The sequence below is a fragment of the Aythya ferina genome (assembly GCF_964211825.1).
Source record: "Aythya ferina genome assembly, chromosome: 13".
NCBI classification, from domain to species: Eukaryota; Metazoa; Chordata; class Aves; order Anseriformes; family Anatidae; genus Aythya; species Aythya ferina.
In genome coordinates, this window is record NC_140311.1 from 15,769,104 (window position 1) to 15,787,041 (window position 17,938).

The 17,938-nt window shown below is 42.8% G+C and overlaps 1 protein-coding gene and 1 long non-coding RNA gene across 14 annotated transcripts in view; one reads left to right on the forward strand and one right to left on the reverse strand.

Annotated features, from left to right (window-relative positions):
- Positions 1-17,938, reverse strand: part of LOC311443763 (uncharacterized protein C8orf48) — a 37,661-nt gene that overhangs the window by 5,524 nt on the left and 14,199 nt on the right. For 7 of the 13 annotated variants that reach the window (XM_084534208.1, XM_084534205.1, XM_084534207.1 and 4 more), the window contains 2 exons: positions 17,439-17,529; positions 13,955-17,281 (listed from right to left, as the gene is read on the reverse strand). In XM_084534208.1, coding sequence (XP_084390334.1) covers positions 17,163-17,281; positions 17,439-17,529 — 210 coding nt within the window. In that variant the 3' untranslated portion in view covers positions 13,955-17,162. Of the gene's footprint in view, positions 1-6,426; positions 6,502-13,384; positions 13,499-13,954; positions 17,282-17,438; positions 17,530-17,938 lie in introns of those variants that run through there. The other 6 variants (XM_084534202.1, XM_084534211.1, XM_084534210.1 and 3 more) reach the window with 2 other exon arrangements.
- LOC311443765 lies at positions 1,124-13,299 on the forward strand. The gene is made up of 3 exons (XR_014697489.1): positions 1,124-1,390; positions 9,962-10,006; positions 11,073-13,299. It is a non-coding gene; the product is annotated as an uncharacterized lncRNA (long non-coding RNA).

Consider the following 17,938-nt stretch of genomic DNA (forward strand, 5'->3'; position numbering starts at 1 on the left):
GTGCCTTCACAGTGGCAACCCACCTGGCTACTGCTTTTCCCTTTGTCTGGTATCACACGACCAGCTTCTTTTGGGCAGGATGCTTCTGCAAGCAAAGAACAAGGCAGCCTACTTTCCCAAGTTAATGCCTTTTAAAAAGCGTGGACAACGAGGAAGGTGGCAGAGGGTGGGATGTGACGTAAAGGCAGATGGGAATGCAGAAGAACAGTTGCTTAGCACCTATAAAAGTCAGGCCCACTTCTTCACAAGATAGAGACGTCTTTCCGTAACCACAGTTAGGAACCCACGTTTGAGTTTTGGCCTCTAAATAACCTGAATCCATCACGGGCTTTTTGAATGTGCAACTGATAATTAGAGAAACAAAGGTACTGAAAGTCGCATGATTCTTCCTGCTGCGGTCCTGGCAGCGAGCAGCAATTCGGCACCGGGGGACAGCTTTTGTTTTACCTCTGCTCCTGTCGGGAGCTTTGCCATCTATTAATGAATGACAGGCAGATCAGAAAAAGGCGCTGCAGAAACTTCATTCTCAGCCAGTGGGACAATATGGGATCAGGCAGCAGCCTTCCTGCCTTTGTCTGAGCTAGAGATAGAAAATAAAGCTTGGAGTCAGAAATCATTATCCAACCCTAGGTTGTTTTATGTGGGCACGAGGGTGTTTTGGAATGGGTCCGTAGCATCTATTTATCAGGACTAAATCGATACAGCACAGCAGGGTAGAGACAAACCAAGCATTTGAGGTATTAAAAAAAAAAAAAAAGCCTGTGAAAACACCAGATTGACAGCCAAGAGGAACGTGCTCAAAATCATTTGGAAGCCAAAAAGATTTCTTTTATATTCTGCTCTATTTCTTACTCAATTAGGAAAACTCACCTGATAAAAGGACCAAGAGATTACCCTGCTTAATGACACAGAGAAGGGAGCAAAACAGAAGCGTTTAAATCCCATAAGCACCTCTCGTCTTTGTCTCAGCCTGCTTTTTCTGCCTGGATTATGCTAACACTATTAATCTTTGTGCCTGTGACTAACTCCCGGGTTTTTATGCGAGTGACCTGATTCTGCACCGCCACGCTCCTCCCAGCTCGGTGAGCCTCCCCATGTGATCCTTTCTTCCCCCTAAATAAAGTTGAAAAATTTGGCTGGGAGCAGCGAGTGCTGCTGAGGCAGCGGGTGCGCGGAGCCGTCCCACCCTCCCCACATCTGCAGCACAGCCCAGGCGCCCGCTCGGCACCGGCTGCCTTCAGGACGGAGGGCGATGAGGCTGACCACTTAGCCGGGGTGCGGGCTACCTCCATGCCAGCCTTCAGCAGGGGCTCCCAGCCTTGCCAGCCCCTGCTCGCTCCCCCTTTTTTAAGAGGAGCCCAGCGGGCCGAGGACGATGTGGCCGGAGAAGGTGAGTGCTGCATGGCTGTGATGAATCCTTTGTGCGGAACCGGAGCCTCGTCGGGAGGAGGAGGAGGGAGGGAAGGGGCAGCAGTCGCAATTCTTTATATTTATTTTTAATAGACAGTCAAAAGCCTCCTTTCCTTCCCTGTTATGCCAAAGGCATGAGCCTCTTGCTGAGGGAATCCACCTAACGAGCCGCCTTCCCAATGAAGCTGCTTTTCCCAGCACGGGGCGCAAAGCGCAGCAGCAAAAAAAAAATAATTAAAAAATAAAGCCCCAGCATCTGAAGGCGCCTGCTGCAGACCTGCCCTCTGCCTGGCTGGGCATGCAGGTGCCTCGCCGGGCACAGCTCATCCTGCTCCAGCCCTCCGCAGCCTCCCACCGGGCACAGCACAGCACCTGCTGGGTGCCCGGCGCGGTGCCCAGGACCATGCCACCCATCTGGCTGTCCCCCAAGCCAGGAGCCCCAGCCTGGCCGGGGGCCACTCGTGCAGCTCTCCCCTGCTCCCAGCAGTTGTCCAAGCAGGAGGCAGCACACGTCACTCCCCACAGGGCCACCAAAGGTGCTCGCTTGGGCACCCCAGCTCCCCTATGCACGCGCTCCTCTCGCTGTGCATCTTCCTCCCTGTCCCTCGGGGGGCTGCAGGTAGCCCTCAGCCTTTCCCATTCATCGCCTCCCGCTCCCCTGCACACACACCAAGCCTCCCCCTCAGCCACCCATGGCACTCGGCTCCCTGGTGCACAAACAGGAGCCCCCCACCCCCTCCGTGCTCGTACCTGGTGGGTGCAGCTCACCCTGGGGTGCCCCTCCGCGCCCCCTGCATCCCCTTCCAGCCACGGCTCAAGCCGTGCACCCACCGCTCTCTGGTGCATTAACTCCTCTCAGCTGCATTTCACACAACTTCTCCCCTGTCTGGGTTGTGATTTCAAGCTGAAAGGAAAGTCAGTCCTCACTAGTAAGTGCTGAATGACCGAAGAAAAGTCTCCCTTCCTTTCTCCCCCCCTGCTCCTCTAGCCTCAGTGCAGGGACCAGCTCACTGCACACCGGCTCGTTACCCCCAGAGGTCCCCGTGCTTTAATTCTGTCAGAGGGGAGAAGAGGGCAGGGAGCAGGAGGGGTGCTCACTGCTTACCTACAACTCCCAGATTTGACAAACGCTGTCCCAGTCCATGCTGGGGGGAAATAAATGGGATCTTAGTCCAGAACTGTACGAAGTAGCTGCATCTAAAATGACATTCATCACTCCACCGTCCATCCCTCTCTGCTCCCTCCCACCTTTTAACTTCGTATTTTTCTTGCACAATTTTAAAGATGAAATTCCCTGCGTACTGAAGGTATTGTAGTCCTAGACTGTGACTATTCATCAAGAACAGACATACTGGCTGGAAGGAGAAGAGTTTCCTTTTTAACTGAGTTGGATGAGCACTTGAATGTTCAGGCAATCTTCTGCTCCTTGACATGTTTAAAAAAAAAAAAAAAAAAAAACAAGCTATCCCTGTGGGAGTTTCAATCTTGGCAGATTTCAGATCCAAGACAAAGGCTGCTAAGCGTCCCATCCATAATTACATCCCTTACTAGCAGTAGGGAAAGAGAAAAAAAGAAGAAAGATTAAAAAAGGAGGCGGGAGGGGGATAAAAAAGCAGACGTCTTTTGTTCATCCCCCTTTTATAGCCAATTAGCCCAGAATCAGAACCTTCCTTCACCTGCAAAGCAAATGAGAATGTAATGAAAGAGCCACTGATTGTCTTAAAATCTTATTTTATGAAGCTTCTTAGGATTTTGTTCTGTTCATTTTAATTCAGCTCTAAACTGCTTTCAAGTTTTCATTTACCCTGTAACTCAAGAGAACAATTAAACAATCCACTTGGAGCTCGACTGGTGAGTACCTGTGACCCCAAAAATGTAATACAGAGCATTATGACAAAGTGGCCCTGGAAACAGACAAAAATTAAAAAACACTGAGTGAATTTAATGTACCAGTGGAGGCTAGGGAATTGTTTGTACCTCGGGATTTGTGTTTTCCCAGAGTAACATTTAAAATATAGACTAATGGAAGAATTTACAGCCTGCCTCTGCAATCACAGGCTGTAATTGCCCCTGATTTTGAAAGGAGTGTGGGAAGAGCAGGGGAGAATGTTGTGCGAAAGAAATGAACATGAACTAAATTAGCAAAAAGTTAACCATGAAATAAATTTCAAATGGAAAAAAAGAATCCCTATTTTATAGGATACACTTTTCAGCTTTGCTGTAAGATTGCCTTCTCTATTAGGAAAAACAAAGGGTGGCTTATCTGCAAAATCCATCCTCCGAAAAGAGGTATATTGAGTGCTGCTTTGAAAAAAAAAATTCAACATAGGCTTCACTGCATTTTAAAAAACTGTTTCTAAGTGAACCTCACGAAGGAACAGATCTGTTCAACTGTTTAGAGAACAGCCCCATGATACAGCAAGCACTGTTTCCCAAATTCAAGAGGGAAAAAAACAGAACTCCAACCCCTGCCCCAGCTACACGCACCTGAAAGAAGTAAGACTGCATCTCTTCCCAATGTGTTTTATTACAGCATTCCTAAGCCTCAGCCAGCATGTCCATTGGGAGCATTTAATGCACAGTTTCAAAGCTACCCTAAAAATGGTATGCTAGGATTTCATTGATCACGATGATAAACTTTCTTTACACCACTATATAGACGCAGCAGCTAAAATATGTATCACAGGTACATTTTGCTAGCATTGATTTGAGGAGAGAATTTGTCAAGCATTCAGTCTACAAGATTTACTTGCAGTTTCTTCCTGGTAACAGGTATCAGCAGCATCTGGAAGGATTTGGACTTTGCACACACAAAACCCAGTGCTTACCAAAACATGCAGTTTTAAGAAGGCTGCAATCAAACCTGAAAAACTGCTGGCACTTATCAAATCACAGCTATACCAAATGAGCATCTTACACTATCACGAGAAGGCACCAATAAAATCAGTGGGATAAATATCAGTTTCAGAGAGTTTAAGTCTACAACACAACAGGTTTGTTGCTACAATTACCCTACACTTCAGCAATGACTTAATTAAAATTAAAACCTTGAGAAAAAGAAAAAAAAACACACACCAGAAGTAGCTCCATACAGGTTCATATAGGCCCAGGCAAATAGTATGTAAATAATGAATATAAATTCAGTCCCAGCCCACATTAAGCAGAGACACCTGCCCACAGCAGTTATTCTGAAATAACTGAAAAGCAAACGTCCTGAGTAGTGCTCACAGCCTGCAAGTTCCACCTGGATCCATGGAGGCTGTTTGCTCAGCATCCCTCAGTGCAGAGGTAAGGGGGTATCAGGATCTGGCCTAAGGTCACTTCTTTTGTCATGCCCAGTCTGTCCCTCAAAGTTATCCGAGACTATCACTGCTTTAAGGACAATCAGGATCCCAACGGATATCGTTCCTTAATTAAATCTTCTGTTGACTTACAGATCCAATCAATGCTGGAATGAGGTTTTGCAAGCGCTTCCAAAACTTGCAGCCTTTCCTTCCTCCTGAATCAGGGAGGGGGAAACCTCAAAACGAAGCCATCAGACAGTCAGGAACACTCACATTGTATTTCCAGAGTATAATGCAGACAGAACAGGCTGAACAACTAAAAGCAGAGTTTTTTTGCTCACCAGGATATAAATAGGGTAAAGCATTTTGAGAGACTAGGGCAGAATTTTACAGCCTTAATTAAAAGACTAATTGACTTGCTTAAATCTGCATTTAAGTTGCCTGTTATATCATAGCAAGGGTATTATGCAAATTAAGTTCCTAAGGAATGATTAAGTATAAAATTTAGTCTAGATCAGTTTTGGATTTTGATTTTAGATTAAGAAGGAAGACAAAGCCAGAAGCCGGGTCCTTTCATTTTAGGATCTCTCCAATAACTCTGTGGTGTTTAACACCTACGAATCTGGTTACACATTACAACCATACCCACAGTGGGCTGCTGTGCTTTACCGACCCAAGGTTTATTCTTTAAGCCCATACCCTCAAGGACACAGAACCTACTGGGAAGTACGAAGCCTAGCTGGCTCTCAGCTGAAAGCTGAGCAGCACTTTGCAGACTTGAAAGCTCAGGATTTCCAAACGTGTTTTGAGCACCCAGAGATAGACAGATGTGTACCAGTATACATAGGCGTTTTGAAAATGGCTATGGTGGACTTACATACATATTTAAAACACCCATAAAATCTGGCCCTTGGTTTTTACACAAGAGTTTCTAGAAGATGCAGTAAAGAAACAGTGAGATATTTCAGACTTGCTACTTGTGTGCTTCTTGAAGTCCTTCCTCCCTTCTATCCTTCTCCCGTTCCTCCCTCCCTCCTTGTCCCCACTTTCATTTGCTCTCACTCCCACTCTGACTTTCATCTCCAATTTTGTGCACAAGTGTATTAGTAGATGTCTTGCTACACTAGCTCTGGAGGAAGAGAAAAGAATCATTTACATATCAGGTTTAGAACATGATACATTTCATACAAATGTTTTCACATCAAAAAGATGCAAATCGGGAGAAAAGAGGCACATTCTTCTGTAATGCAATAAAAAACAGAAAACACACTTTGAAAGGCAGCAGAAAAATTTACAAGCAAGCTGAAGGCAGAAAGAAAGAAAGCCTGAAACTACATTAGAAAGCCAATACATATTAAAGATGATATAAACGCTAGAAGGAATTCAGCATTTGATTTGAAAACGCAGTGTGTGTGTATGCATGAGTACTTGAAAGAGATACACGCAAGACAGCAACCAAAGATTCTCCTACTGGAATCAGAGATTTTTAATATTAATTCACAAGGAGCAGGTTTATAGTTTTATGCCAGGGATCTTTAAAAAGATGTTTTTATGTTCATTTGAGAACAGTATCATAAAATTTCCTTGCTCACTACTGGTTTAGATGTGCTTGTCAACCTTTCTCCCTCAAGGAAAGAAACCAGAAAGTCACAGACAAGAAGTCTGAGTTAACCTAAAGGTTAGGTATGTACAATCGGCTTCCTATTAAAACACCAAAACCACAGCACCTCACCTGTAATTTCTGGCCCTCATCCTTCCAACGAAGCTGAAAATTTTGGACGTTCACAGAGCTCAGTCCTTCCTTCAGCTGCAACAAAGAATCAGAAAACAGTTATCCTAACAGAAAAAAGCACTGGCAACTAAAACTCCACATAAGCCTGGCTTTCCAACCCAGTATCTTGATTTTATTTAAGGATTCAATATAAGTTGTCAGTATTCTTTTTTATATAACACAAATAGTAGTATTATTAATTACTAAGTCGCTATCAAACAGAGACAAGTTTTGCCCATGTAAAATGGTAGGAGGCTCAGTGAAATCAAAAAAGGCTGTTGATCCACATTCATCTCTCTTTTCAGCAATTCAGCATTTGATAGCCAGTAACCGGAATTAATCTTTGAGATCAATTTGTCCCTGTAATTTCCTTTGTTTCTCTCATGTAAATTGCATGAAACTTTCAGAGATCAAACTCGGAAAACAAGGGGAAAGACAACGGCCATCGCAAGAACATTACAAAACAAGGAGCAGATTTTGGCCTTCACAGCTTATGCCAAGTGGTACTTCACTTTCCATACTTTGTACTTCACTTTACATATTTTACACTTCACTTTACATATTAGCTTGCTATACCAGAAAGGTATGAAAATACGAGCCATGGTAGCAAAGCCCATCTCTAGGTACGGGTACATACCATGCACTCAGCTTGCAGATATTTTAATACACTTTCATGATAAGTTTCTTCCAGGACAAAAAGCTTTTTATTTTTTTTGGAAATACCTGAATCATTCTAATATGTTATTAAATGTTAATGGGAATTAAATAGGCACATTCCTGAGATATTAGTTTGCATGTTCTTAACGCTCAGACAAAATACACTGAAGACTTGTGACTCACACATAAAAACAACCCAATAATGTAAGAATAATTTACGATCTATTTGAATTAAATTAGGGCATAGCTATTGAAGAACATTTGGGTTTTTTTAATGGAAAGTTTCCTCACGAGAACGTGTTGACGCTGTGGATGGAAACTCGAAACGTGCACTCTGTGTACGTGTGTGTAAATACAACGATTAAGGATAATAGGAAGTCTTCTCTAGATTGAAGCACGGTACCAGAGGTCCACCTCTGTCTCAGAAACTGAGATCTCAGGAGGACATTGCAATCTGAGTTACGCTATTACATTTCCCACTACCGTGGTCTCTCCAGAGCTGTGTAGAAGTGTCTAAGCACCTCCCCAACCTGCTGAGGATGCTCCTCCCGATGCAGCCCACGGTGCCCCTGACCTTTACAAAAGCACCCTGCTGGCTCTTGTTCAACTCGGCGTCCACCTGGCCCCCCAGGGCCTTTTCTGCAAAGCTGCTTTCCAGCTGGGTGGCCCCCAACGCACATTTGGGCACGAGGTTCAGCTGTTTGTTTAAACATTCCCTAACTCAGTACTCCCATACCAAAGCTAAGTCCTCTCCGTGCCACACTTTCCCGCTGGTCTCGGGGGGCTGGGATGGCAGAGGGCGACTCTTCCCCACACAGACTGAAGCACAGAAGTCACTGAGTGCCTCTTCATTGCTCACCAGGCCCCCTGGCCCATTCAGCAGGAGCAGGTCCACATCTGTCCTAACCTCTCTGCTGCAGAAGAGGCATTGCCATTTGCATTCTTTTCAAGATTCATCTTGTGATGAGTTTTGACTTTCCTAACCCAACCCTTGCGTGCTCAGACAGTCGCCTCTCTGCTTTTACCACTTGCACGCCCCCTTTTCTGTTCCAGCTTTGTCGGGAGCTCCTTACTCATCCACACAGGCCTCCCGTGTCTTCGCTTTATTCCTTGCACTTTGGGATGGGCCGTTTCTGAGTCTGGAAGAAATGATCCTGGCAAGTCAGCCAGCTCTCCTGGACTTCTCTCTTAAAGACCGTCTTCCATCAGAATCTTCTGAGCAAGTCCCCGAACAGGCCAAAGTCTGCTCTCCTGAAGACCGAGGCCGTGATCATGCTATTTGCCTTGCTCCCTCCTCTCAGGGTACTGAAACTCCATCACCTCATCGCCACCACAGCAAAGGCTGCCCCCAGCCTTACCACCCCCAATCAGTTCTTCCTTGTCCGCAAATATGAGGTCCAGCAGAGCCTCACTGGCTCCTGCATCACCTGTGTCAGGCAGTTACCATGAACACAGCCCCAAAATCTCCTGGACTGCTTGTGGCTTGCTGTGTTGCTCCTCCAGCAGATACCCAGAGTGCTTAAAGTCCCCCATAAAGACCCATGCCTTTCAACAAAATTAATCTTCCACCTGCACAAGGAAGGCCTCTGCAAGAGCTTTTTCCCTGTCAGGCAGTCTGTAGCAGGCACCCACAACAGATACAGCAGACACAACACCACCCCGGTGATCTGCCTTCTAATCCTGACCCACAAGCTCTCCACTGCCTCCTTACACATGCTCAGCCACAGCTCCGGGGGCTCCAGCTTTAGGATTCCTAGTATTTAGGAAGACCTTACCAGCATTTAACATTCCTGAGGGCCTCGTATCCATCCATGGCAGCACCCTGGTCATGTAAGCCATCTCTGAACGCACTGAGCTCGTCGTCTTGTAACTTCACAAAGACCTCAGTCCTCACATTTCTCCTCCATGCTGTATGCACAAGTACCCAGACCCTCTGGATCAGCACCCAGTCATGCTCATTTCCCAGAAAAGCTGAAAGCCTCTCCCATAAAGCTTTCCTGGCACTTGCTCCCTGTGTGCAGACACCCAAGAAGATCCCCTTTTCAGTCTCTGGCCCACATCACCCTGCACCCTTTGCTCACCAACCTGGCCTGCTATCACTTGCCTGGGGGTCACCATCTCACTTCCATCTCGTTCCTAGTTTCAAGTTCTCCCCCCAGGCTAGCCAGTGTTATGGCAAAGATGCTTTGGCCCCACTTAGTTAGGTGGATCCCAGCTCTCCCTAGCAGCCTTCAGTCCTCAGATGGGGTTCCCATGGTAGTAATAACCAAATCTTTGCTGTTGGCACATATTTGTGCAAGCAGCTGTTGATTCACAAATTCTTTCAACTTCTCCTCAAGCCCTTGTGGTCCTTGCATTAGCGATACAAAGTGCAGCGTGGATTAGAAAGCTCAGCTTTTCTTCCTTCTGCTGTTCTGTTTCAAATACAGCACGCCACACCATTATTGCAGAGATGATACCATAGCCCTCACTGGATAAGAATGCAGTAATATCAGGACTGGGTGAAGCATTCTTTGCCCTCAAGAGGCTTAAAAGTAAAACATACTAAAAAGAAGTGGTAACAGATACTGATTGTGGCTCTGCTGTAGACTACAGCCAAACCAAACTGAACCCTCAGTCAATCTGTTTTGAAGCCCATCAAAGCAGCCTCCTTCTTCCCAAATGCAGCTAAGTACAAGCAACACTTGGCAGATTTAGATTTTAAAAGCATTTTTGTTGCTATCTGAAAAATGTGTACCTGAGCTGAGAGTGAAATTGAGTTACAAATAACATCCACTCGCGTTTTTGGAACAGTGCTGTCCAGTACCAGATGCCTAACGATTTTACATTTTCCCTGTAGGAATCTGATAGCTGTGGATACAGATGAGATGAGATACAGGTTCAGGCAAGTATGACGAGATCTGAATTCCATTACTGCTGAGACATTTCACCCTCCTGGACTTTCACGTGGGTGGTGGACACTTAGCTACTCCATAAACCACAAGGGCATTTACTCAGTTTCTTCAACTCATTTCTTGAAGTTTCTTTCTTCAGGTTACCTGAGAAAGCTGCTGCAATACATAACAAACTAACTAAGTAGTACTAAAATATTCTATTGCCTATAACCTCCTGATATACCCCTTGCCAGTAATACAATATGTAGATATTCATTAAAGTTATGGTTTGTTGCACTTGTTTTCTTACATGAAAAACTTTCCATCAGCTTTACAAACACTTTTTTTTTTGTCTTAAACTACAGTAAAATCTGGCTTTTAAACTTTCTTTAAAACCAACATTTATTTTTGACTATGTGAACATATTGTTCCAAACTGGCAAGAACTGCTCATTTACATCTTTTAACATCAACAGAATGCTAATTTATAGTAAACAGTCTTTATTACAAACAAGAATGTGCTGCTGAAAATGCTGCTAATTAGTAAAAGAGACCTTAGCCTGAGTGGGATGAACCACAGATTTCTATAAAGAGGATGAATTACAATTGCATCCTATCAAACAGAGCATCTCTGAACAAACAGTTATGCTGCAAGATCTTTGAAACCTAATTTTGGCCTCAAAGCATTTGGGAGTAGGGTGGAGGGGGTTTAGAGCAATCTGTTATTTGAAATAAATAGCTTTGAAAGTGCTTACAGCTCCTCCAATTAAAATAACCCGGGGCCAAATCCTACTGTCCTGAGTGGAAGCAGAAACCAGTAAGAACAGGCCAGCTGTATTCCTCGCTGGGTTTTAATCTAAGACAAGACCTGCAACGTGGGGCACAGGGCAGATAATGCAAACCCAGCTCTTTTAGCTCCCGAGCTGCTCATATGAGTAATTTTTTTAGAATTCGTCACACACAGCGTGTATCAAAGCCAACTGACTTAAATGTGTTTGAAATGCTGTCAGAATTATTACAGCTCGCTGCCTTTAGGGGAGCTTACCTCTTAAGTAACACTATGCCATTTTTTACCCAGGTCATTTTTCCAGGTTCCAGCTTTGCAATCAGTGAGGACATCTCCTAAACTCCAGTATAACAAGGACAAAACACCCCAAACCAAAATCCTCCCTGGACAAGCCAAGTCCGAGGGCAAATAACAAAGAAGTGGGAAAAATTAAAAAAAATCATTAACATGAGAGCTCCTGTTTCGTAGCTGATTTTGTTAATGCCTATGATGTTAGCAAAACCAAGCCTGCCCCTCAGCAAAAAAATCTGCCTTTGATTTCACACTCTTTGGGGAATATCTGGGGGAAGAAAAAGCCTCTTACTGAATGAATTCATAAGACATAAACTACGCTTGTTGCAGAGCTTGTTTTTCTTTTAAGCCTGAGGATAAGCCCTGCCACCACAATGTTACTGGAAAATTGATGTGATTTTCTTTAATTATCTGCTCAAGAAAACAAAGAATTGCAAACTGGCAGTCAACCAAGCAGCCTCTCCCCCAAACACCTCTCAGCAAAGCAGCCAACAGTGCACGTAAGCGTCTGGCTTCCACGGCTCTGGCTGTAGATGACCTGTGCTGGGCGCTCGGCGACACGTGCTGCCGTTCCTACACTGCCTGGCTTCAAAGGCAAACAAAACTTGTGAGCCTCATCGATGTCTGGAAAACCCGAGGAGAAAACTGCCTTCCGAATGCCACAGGTGACGAGGGAATCATAGCTCTTGCTTCTTCAGGAATTCTGACCGAGTGAGAACAACCACTGAATCCCAATGAGGCCGAAGTTCAAAGAAGCTCCTGTACCCACGCTTCTGGCCTCAACAGAGTATGAGAACTTTGCTAAACTAAACACAACAAGAGACACTGAAACTAAGCAGCTAGAGGGGTCCCTCTCATCCACTATTGCACTGATAATAGTGCTGGTTATTATTTTCTCTTTGGTAATGACATCCCTAGTGACCTACTGTTTTCACAAGTGGAAACTGAGAGGTAAAAAACTGCAGAGAGCACAAGAGGAGTACCAGAAAGACCACGAAAAGAGCATTTTTCAAAGCACACCTGGACTTGTTTCATAAAAATAAAAAAATCCAACACAAAATATTCTTGCATTACCTGAAAATAATAAAAAGAATGGCAACTATGAAATTTCCAAGCAACTATATCCTTGTTTTATCTCATTTCTAAGAGTTGTTAGCAGTTTGGAGATTTCCTACAGCTTTATTATATATATTTATATATTTAGTCTCATTTGTGCAAAGCAAAACCAACACAATCATGTATTTTTAACCTCTATTATATTACTGAAAACATAAATTAAAATCTAGTACTCCCATCCTTTCGAAAACCCAGAGGCCCGTGGAAGGCAAAGGGTCAGATTTTGGTTAATGCTGCCAACACAGCTGCTAAAAATCACTGATGTTGTGTTGCCTTGCACTGATCCAATCATCTGTCTGCAGATTCGGAAACCCAGTTGTAGTCTTAAGTAAATCAGATTCACAGATGTTCAGCGAGTAGCAGCCTGGTGCTGAAGGTCTGTGGCTGAAGAGCTCTCCGTGTCTTCAGCAAGGGGTACGTGCAGACAGCGTGCAGGATCGAGCCCTAAATTTGCTAGCAGGCAGGCAGTCAGGCTTTCTTTCACTGAACGTTCAGTGCTGAGAGGTGCTAGTGGCATTCCAACCACAAGTGGATTAAAGACATCCAACGTTAGTGGAACCTATCTTACCAAGAGCAAGCCTAACGCACTTTTTTTAACTAGGCTTGTAATTATTTTTAAAGCAACCATACAATGGTGTGTTTCTATTTTCATAGCCTGTAATATGTCACAGAAAAATGACAGCTCTATTGTGAGTAGCATATATAAGTAATATTTTCTAACAAAGTGATGGATGTAACACTAATATATGTAATCGTTTTAAAAAGTACAAAACATGTAAAATTACAAAAACCCTGCTCAAGTATACAGCTTGCTTGCAATTACCATTGATGCTCTATGTATTTTTAAACAAGCTATAATACTGTGATGATGCTGTAAACTTACTTCTGTAGGCAAAAAATGTTTTATTTAAAAATGTCAAGATGAAGGATGTAAATGTTCTTAAAGTGCTATCAACTAAAAATATGAGTTTTCACAGAATATTCTAAAGGATTCTGTTACATGCTACAGATATATTTTACAACGTATTTATGGATCATACACACTAGTCTATGTGAGAACAAATGGTACTATTTTACTACAAAATAAATAAATGTATAAATAAGCAATGAATATCCATGCCTAGATGCTGGATAATGTTTTTTTAAGGTACCCTGCCCAATTCTATAGACACTTTGAACGAGAGAGGAGCTCCTACCTTACCGACAGCAGGGAAAGGCCCCCCCATGTCCCAGCCTCCCCCACAGATCACATTGCTGGTGGTGCAGATGAAGATCTCTCAGTTGCCCAGCAAAAAGGAACAGTTAGCTAGCTGCATGAAAACAATGCAAACTTGGTATTCACAGGATTAATGGATGTATTTCCCACACCCTTATTTTTTTTTTTTTTTAAACAGGGGCATTCAAAACACAAGTCTGTTGCATGCAGTAGCAATTTGCATTTATTATAGCTAGCATCTAGGTTAGTTCCTATTGAACAGAGACAATAAAAAGTAGTTTACTGAAAATCATACTGAATATTAATAAAATCGCAATCTAAAGAACACAAGTATATTTCCAAATGTCTTAAAAATACATAGCTGAAAGCACTCTTCTCCAAACTCACATACATAAATTTAGAATAGTCACATGAAAGCGACAATTCAGATTTTTAGTGAAGAAGAATCTGGGTACTGTGTCAGCTAACAGCTTCACAGAGAGACATGATCCCTTCCAGCAGCAAAACCTCATCCTCAAGGCCACCAGTTCAGTTTTTGTAAAGCTCCCAGTACGAATAAAAGGGTTCAGATCCTCTTCTTGGAAGCTGATCAAATTGGCTGTGCTTAAAAAAATTCTTGCTACGCAACAGAATTATGACAAGGAGATGGATTTATGAAAAGGCAGTGGCTCCAAGGGAGCCTGAAGCATTGCAGTTTCTAGTATAGCTTCAAAGAAAAGTTTCAAGATTAATGGAAGGATTACTGGGCCAGTGGGACCAGGGCCCACCTGCTCTGCATAACCCTGCTCAAGCAGTGAGTGGATACGGTGCCCTTCCAAGCTCAAGCATTCGGTGACTACGTATTTCACAGGTAACTGGAAATCTCTGTTTCTCCCCCAGAATCTCACTCAAAATAGGTTACTAGAGAAACAAGTACACAGTCCTGTGCCCCAACAGATGGTTGGGAACAAGACTAAGGAACGTCTGAGCCTAGAAGCCAGGTTCAGTTTTTCCTCAGAGAAACCTGGGGCAAGCAAAAGTGGAAATTACATTGCCAAAGCGCACAAGAAACCGGCTCTAACAGTAATTTGAGGAATACAACTTTATCCACAGGGCCAGTAATAAAGAATAGTATGATAAAAACCAGTTATCAGCATATATAATATCAGCATATACATGAAAAACCCTTCCACGTCTGTGCAAAGTTCACACGCTGTACCACATCACAAATCATTCAGATTAACTAATGCCAACATGTGTAGCATGAAAGCTAGGAGGCAAAAGCTCCAAAAGGACTTCTTACAATAGGCAGATTAATTTCTGTCAGTACTTAGCTGCTTAACATACGAATCACCCTTGATCCACCTCACTCCTTCTATGTCCCAGTAAGCACCAACAAGGGAGCATATTAATAAATATTTCTTGATCTGAAATATTTACAGCTTTACAGTGTTTCTTTGGATCAAACCAAAAACCCACTGCTGAGGAAGGTACAGGAGGGGGAACCTCCTGTGAGCAGAAAAAGAAGCGACATGATCTACTTCCCCCAGCATCCTGCACATCAGAATTTTTGGATTTCTAGTCTCAAGCACTTCAGGATTATGAAATAAATTATTTAGAGTCCCAGATCATTCATTTTGTTCTACGTCCTTAATAGCCGCTACAAGAAGACAAACACTCAGATCTGAGTCACTCTCGATTTAAAAAGATGGTGAAAGAACCATAGTGAGCAGTAAGAAAAGGCACACAAAGACATGAGCAAAATACGCTTTGACTTTTTCAGAGGAGCTACCTGAGATGCCTTTCTGACATTTATGCAAACGAACAAGAACTGTATAGCCTCTGTGCAGTGGGAGTATGAATACTATTTTACATACACAAATGTTGTCAGACACTAGTCCAAATAACTCATACTTCAACGTATTTACAAAAAGGTTTGACAAAAGAGTTGGAAATAAATATTTCAGTATTTCCAGTATGGAACTACGTACTGAAAGCAAAATATCATAATGTCTTTTTTCCTATAAAATGAATCAATTTATCTTTAGAGTCTCAGAATTTACTGTTGATGTTTTTTTGTTTTGTTTTCTTGTTTTGTTTGTTTGTTTGTTTTCTAAAGGGGTGAAAAATGTGTTCATTGGCAATAACAACAAAATTACATTTTCAAAGAATCCAGCTCCCAATTACCACTTCCATATGTGACAGCCCTCACGAGGACTCACTGGGAGTGCTGGGGGTCTTTAACCTAGTGTTAAGCACATCACAAGAGACTTTGGAAGATTCAGGAGAAACAGGGAGTGTAGTCCAAAGTTACCTAAGGAGCAGAGATGGAGAATATAAAAAGAATAGGCTTAAAATATTGGAAGGGAGGAGATTTAAGGGATTCAACCATTTCTAATCATCAGAGAGTAACGAGAAGAACCAGGCAGGAGCTTTCTCATTATATAAGCAGCTATGCAACCTGTGGTGATAAATTAAAAATTAAAGCCAAGCTTTGGGGAATATTCAGTGGACTACTAAACCCACCAGCTTACAAGAAAACAATCACCTGCAAAGGAAGCAATGACAACCAGCTTTGTGAAGCACCAGGCTGCATTGTTTTCACATTGGGCCTGACCTGCTCAGGATGAACCCATTCAGGACAGGTTTTTAAGCACCAAAAAGCAGGTATCTGCTATGACACAGGTGGCCTATTTGTACATCCCAACATTTCTTTTTAGGTTTTCCATTTGTTTGTGTGAAAGGAAAATAAGAGACTAAACATCCCCCTAGCACTCTTAGAACAATATGAGCCTATACAAGAAAATGATTAAAAGGATATAAAATACAATACCAACTTCAACAGTACATATTCTTGCCTAAAAAAAAAAAAAAAAAGTTTTTAAAATGTTTTTATCCTATTTTTCATAGAAAAAAATAATTGAGGTATTAAGCAGTGAAATCCTTTATTCACACGGTTCATAGATGAGGATATTCTTCAAGATTTCCACAGCCATCAAGAGGTCTAAATTCACAGAAACCAGGAAGCTGAAAACTGATGAAAGCCACTACCTGTGACTCGTGCAAGTCCAGCGGCCACAAGGTCACTGCACGAACAAGGCACTGAGCTCTTGCTGTCAGCAATGGTCAGAAAGGTGGGGTGCATTTGTGCCCACAGCACAGCAAGTATCTTTTGAGGCTACAATGCAGATAATGATTCTGTTCCTTAGCCCATTGAGCTCCCCAGCATAAAGCCATTTTATTTGGATGTGCACTGAATACTTAAACTTTCATCTGGATATACTATTTGAAAGACAGTCTTTGCCATTTTGAAAATAGCATAAAATAACAAATACCAAATTATATTAAAGATCTGCCAAAAATATTACTTGTCACCTCATGCCATTTTTAATCTATATTGTTTTTTCTCCTTGTAGACAGCTATCCCAGACAGGTTCTAAGATTAATTTATTACCTTTTCATGTCCTGTTGGCATCCTCGCTATTGCAGATTAATTTCTGTTACAGTCTCATTATTTCAGTTCTATAAATACCCTGTTTCATTTTACTTTTTTCTACTGTTACTTTGCAACCTTCTTCTCCTTCACCTGGGACTCTCACTTTCAATTTGACATGATACAGTGGGCAAAGATTGAGCTGAAACACAGTAATTACAGCTCCCTGCCCCAGAAAACAGAATCATTTATTTTTCTTACGGATGGAAGCTGCTCTGAAATCCCACAAGCACAGTCCCCCCCCCAGTAAATTACTTGTCAGACTAATAATAGAAAATGCAGGCTTTCATAATTTGAAAAACATATTTAGTTGGATTACAAAGAATTGCAATGTTTGTATCTGGGGTTGAGTAAAAAGTTGAATCTTAACCCAGACTCCAGCACACTGGGCATATCTGGTTCCACCTGCAAGAATATTAAACTGTCACTCCATTTATCACTGACAGAACAAGTTATACCCACAATAGCTGGCAATCAGCACGTATCTGCCCACAGAAGACTCTCCCACCACTTTATGTCCTTGACTTATGTTTATTATTTTCAGGCCTTCAGGTTTTCTGACCTTTGTCTTTCAGCCTTTGCCATAAGTTCCTGGGATCCTCTGAAAGTTTGGGAAAGCTTCTGAGTGTTTCTCCTATAAGCGTAAGCGCATCCTGAAATAAAAAGGAAACAAAAATTATTTGGATTTGGGTTCCTGCCATTTGACACGGCCAGTGTCACGGGTCTGCCACCAGCAGCTATATCCAGTCCCTCAAGAGCAACTAGGTAGGCTGTTCCCATCAGAATAATTTTGCTGGGTTTTTAAAACATCTTGTTTAAAAACTTTGTTGAACAGTGTGGCCGGTGATCTGTCCCATACAGCAGGCGAGCAGAAAGTTATGCTGGTCACTAGAGACCAGATGTCATCCCTACCTTCTGTGGATGGCTGCCAAGAGAGATGACGGAGAGCTCAATAATGCCATGCAGCTCATACACTGCACTGGCTACTGACCAAGGGTTTCTTCCCCAGGGAGGGGAAGGAAAAGGCCTTTTCAGAGAAGCTAGGAGAAGAAAAAAAAAAAA